Here is a 4,987-nt window from a genome sequence, read left to right on the forward strand (position 1 = left end):
TAGTTAGGGAGACACATGAATTGCAAGCAAAGCACCGAGTTCATTATTCAAGAACATCATAATGTACCACTTTGAGCATAAAAACAATATTGAAAGACAATCTTTGTTTTATAGAGTGTCTTCCAAATACAGTATGTTGATTTCATTTCTGAACACCTGCAGGCTACTTTGGTATCACCTCTTGGTTTAATATTCTCTGCAAGCCGTGAGGCCTGTCTGACGTGGTTTTCCATTATTCTTTTGGATGATGAATTGTTTGCATCCATCCATCTAAAAATTCATCTCTATTTTTAGTGTTTGAAAACCTGTGGCTTGCATGTTTGTATTCCAGTCCCTCAGTTGCAGTTCAAGCCACCCCACACTACTAGAATTGAACAGAGGAAAGTTAAAGTACAAGAATCAAATTGGCCTCTTTTGGGGGAATAATGGTTTCCATAGTGACCTAAACACTAGCACTCTGTCTGTATTTCTGGTGTTGCCAGCAGTGTTTGAGAAAACCATGTTTACGTTTATGAAGATAACTGGTTTATCTCTACTTTAGTAGCTCTGTCAGGGTTAATGTATGTATGTTACCAACATACATTTTAGTATATTTCACAGGAAATGTCCAGTACACCCTCACTATAACAAACCTGTTGGGGTCCAAGCCTTTTGTTCGTTATATCGAGGGGTTTGTTAAAGCGAAAGGACAATGAAAATGAAGGATAAACTGAAAATTCTGACAGGAAAAGTTTGAATTTGACTTTGTATTTGAATTTTAAAATGTAAACTTAAGCGCAATTAACAAATAGTTAACATAGTGACATTGAGAGATCAATAACCACCATCTGGCAGTTACTAACACAGAATGAAATACTAAACAGAAACTATATTTATCCTTTTTATTCTCAACAATTTGCAAATGTTTATAGCAAACATGATTCCAAGAACCCTTACTTGTCATTTTAGAACAAAACCAACCCGAGGGTCATTCACCTCCACTGACAAGGTGGCAGTATTTGAATGACAGGTTTCTTCTAATGTGGTGATTAAGTAAATACTGATTCTTGCAATCTTTTGGAAACAATTTTTAATTAGCTCTTTGATGGCTAGAATTTTACTTCTAAATTGAAAATAAACTAAGGATTTGCACAGGTAATCCAGCAGGAAACGGGTCTCTCAGAAATGGGAAAACGAGAGGACAGCAAAACACATCACAAAAACTTTTTCAGGAGAGGTAAAATAGTTTATAATTGAAAAAGAATGTATGTACTGTGCAACACTGCAAAGGTTAAACTATGATGCTGGATCTTGAAGACTCACCATGTTAGGCCGGTTATAGATAAGGACTTTCTGAGGTTTGTGTTTGCAGAGCTCCATTGCTTTCTCTAGCAGAGGGATGTATTCCACTCTTCTGCCAGGCTCAATGCCAAAGGATGCGCTCACCACTATTTTGGGCTACAGTAAAAAAAAAACACATATTTAAAAACGACAGTAATCCAGATACATGTAGTGACCAATTTCAAATGGACCAAAAATGCATTATTGTGGAAGGGCCAATAAATACAGATAATGTTATCATAAAAAATAATGACATTTTAATGACCATTCCATATGAAACCAACACAGGGTCATATGGTCACTTCCTCGGAACTACAAGAGAGTTGGTGTGCACATTAATAGCATTGAGAAACTGACCCATAATATTTTCATAACAAGGTCATAAGGTGTAGGCCAGAAACATGACTGTGAACAACTTTTGAGAAATAACTTCTGTTCTGTCCGAGTGTGAAGAAATAGAATGATCTTTGGTTGTAAATCTCCCTCCTGACCTGTGAGGGAGCTAAGTAACTGGAACAGAGTACCCTGAACTGTCTGGCCTGACACTTCATTCCCAGGGTTAAAAGGAAGTCTGTCATCTAGAAAGGGGTGGAGCTTCGGTGCACTAACTCATTGACCCGGAAGGGAAATAATGTGGCAGCCATGGATTGGAGGAGCAGCTGCAATCGTTTACCAAGGGGTCATGTGTGATGGTACAAATAGGGGACGAAGTGACGTAATCTGTTCCTTCATTTTGGTTAAAGAATAACCAGGAAGGACCTGTGTTTTGTGAAATGTTTTATTTTGTCTCTAATTTTTGTTTGTTATTTAGTAGACGGCTAAACACGTCCGGAGCTGTCGCCAGATGCCAGCACCAACCGCCACTCAGAATGTTTATGTTCCTGCTGTGTGCCACAGTAAAAATAAGCGATAACTTGTATTTCCTTTAAAATCAAAAGTGAATGGGAGTGCGCGATGGGTAAGATTTATAGAAATGTTTTCTTAGCTATAAGCACTTTAGTTACTTTCCAGTTAGGATTTTACCTTGGCATGCTCAATTCTGATTGACAGCTCCTTTGATGCAAAACCGCCAAATATCAGGCTGTGTGTAGCGCCAATCCTTGCGCAGGCCAGCATGGTGAACATGGCCTGGGGAATCATGGGCATATAGATAACAACACGGTCTCCTTTCTGCACCCCATGCTTCACCAGAACACCCGCTAACTGGGAGACCTGTATGATGTTTGAGAAGGTAGATTAGACAACATGTGAGGGTCACCCAGAATCAAATATGCCCCTATACTGTAATTTTGCAGTTTAGCATGATGATTCCATGCCTATACTGTAATTTTGCAGTTTAACATGATTGTTTCATGCCTGTACTGTAATTTTGCAGTTTAGCATGATGGTTCCATGCCTGTACTGTAATTTTGCAGTTTAGCATGATGGTTCCATCCCTGTACTGTAATTTGCATTTACCACGGTTCATCGTAGTTACCATGTCTTTCTTCACCATGCTTCCACAGAGCTTTACTACTACCCTTTGCAATTTTCCTCATAGGGGACATCAGAGAGACAACACAGCAATATATTTTGTAAATATCATTTGATTTGATTTGATTGTTTTTTGTTGTACTAAAAGCTATAGAGGCTTGATGTTTGTTAGCAATGAAGTAGAACAGGTGTGATAGAGGGATTTTCTTTTCATAGAGGTATTAAAACCTGTTTGGTATGCACTGGCTCCAGTTAAATCATTCAGTTCCCTAACCTGCTCCAGTGTCTGGCTGTATGTGATGGCCTGTTTAGATCCAGTAACAGGACTGTCGTAGATGATGGCAATCTGGTCCCCTCGTCCATTTTCAACATGCCGGTCTATTGCGTTATAGCAGATGTTAAGTTTCCCATCAACAAACCTTAAGCACAAAGAAAAAATTTGTTACCTGCAAAATCCAATCATTACTCTCACTTGTCATTCTGTGCATCCAACGTTAATCTCATTAAAGAACGCAACCTAAAAATAAGAGCCATATTCCCAAAGCATTTACCACCCAGTTTTGTTTTTTCCTAACAAGAAAGCAACATGTTGATTTTTACAAGCTTCCTATAGATAACTTTAGAAGCTCCTACATGCAACTTTGTTAGTTCTGTAACTTTGTTAGTTCACTTCATGTAAAATGGCCTTCAGTGGTTTACAAATTGTGCAATTTCTTTTTGGTCTGCATAAAGACACATCTGGGATCATTGGTCAGAATCTCTGATATCTAAGAGTAAGTGCAAAACCAAACAAGTAATAACATATTTAGGGTGGCTATATGGCCCTGTGTTCACTGGGACAGCTTGGGACTGTTTTTTATCTTCCATTGCAATGCAATCTGGTACCTTTTATCTGTCTCAGCTACCTTCCATGTGTATCTTTACTTAGAGAAGCAGGAATACACTTACCAGAATGCATTGCGAGTTTTAACTTTCTCAGAAACATGGAGCCCTACTGAAAATGACTTTAAAGGTTTTTCCCTGTGCCCTTTCAGTTTCTGGGAAGTCTGGATATGTTGCTACAGGCACCAGGTATGTCTCTACTTTACAGACGTGGGGCCATATTAATTACTTAGATCCCGTAAAGTGATAAAAAGTAAAGATATATTTAAAAAAAGTGTGTCTATCATCTAAAATCAACAAGCTAAACATTTTGCACTAAAGCTGTAGTTTGTGACACCAGTCCCTTCTGGTTTGATTCATGCATTGCTGAATTTACCACCAAAACAGATATCTACTATTCTTTTTATTATTACCATCCTAGGTAACAAGCCACTGCTTCTAAATTCTCAAGTGACACCATAGCGAAAACCCGAGCGACGCCATTTAGATGCTGTTGATAAGACTACCCTTGTATGTGTGCTCACGAGTTATGACCAGAAAGTGGACATGTAGGGTAGGATAGACAAGCATTCAAACATGGTTTGGTTGGAGTCGCTCAGTATACTTACTGCATTGACCGTGAGTGTGTTGTTTAAGCAACAAAGTTGTAACAAGTCAACAACCATCATGTGGCGGGTCGCCACTACACTTGTTTATCTTTTTCCAACCGAATTTTGTTTTAGGACGGCCCTCCCTTCTTTTTTTTATTTAATTTTTTTGACACGCCTCAGAAATCTCGCTGTACCTCATGTGCGCAGATAAAACAAGCAAGTTCAAAAACATACACTGTGTTAATCAAACAAGTTGTGTCTTTCCTACTTGAAAGTATTGTTTATATAATTATTCGTTTATCAACAATTGTCCGCAAATTATATTTAGAATATATTGATTTTGAGTTTATATATATATATTGCACGTAATGGGTTTTTTTTCATCATTTGTGTTTAAAATCTGTTGTGTTTTTCTACTTGAAAGTACTGTTTGTAACTTAATATAATTCTTCTTTAATATCAATTGAACTCAAATGATATTCAGAATATATTTATTTTTGAGGTTTTAACCTACAAAAGCCGTTGTAGCTCATTTGGAGGGATAACTATGAATGCTCCAAATAGGCTAACTTATATTTTTCAATTGAGGTAGCCCATTTGTAGGGGAGACACATATCGGATACAACTGAAAAATTGCGCCTCCCCTTCCGATGGGCTATGTCAGGGGAGAGACAATTTTTCAGCTGTGTCTGAATCTGTGCTATTAGAGACTCATTCTGAGG

The 4,987-nt window shown here is 38.0% G+C and overlaps 1 protein-coding gene across 1 annotated transcript in view; it reads right to left on the reverse strand.

The window, feature by feature from the left end:
• Positions 1 to 4,987, reverse strand: part of LOC117415363 (acyl-CoA synthetase short-chain family member 3, mitochondrial-like) — a 37,440-nt gene that overhangs the window by 30,167 nt on the left and 2,286 nt on the right. Inside the window, exons 2-4 of the mRNA XM_059027586.1 lie at positions 3,068 to 3,212; positions 2,344 to 2,532; positions 1,303 to 1,437 (exon numbers count right to left, since the gene is read on the reverse strand). Of these exons, the coding sequence (XP_058883569.1) occupies positions 1,303 to 1,437; positions 2,344 to 2,532; positions 3,068 to 3,212 (469 nt within the window). The remainder of the gene's footprint in view (positions 1 to 1,302; positions 1,438 to 2,343; positions 2,533 to 3,067; positions 3,213 to 4,987) is intronic.

This window comes from Acipenser ruthenus, chromosome 7, assembly GCF_902713425.1.
Source record: "Acipenser ruthenus chromosome 7, fAciRut3.2 maternal haplotype, whole genome shotgun sequence".
Lineage (NCBI taxonomy): Eukaryota > Metazoa > Chordata > Actinopteri > Acipenseriformes > Acipenseridae > Acipenser > Acipenser ruthenus.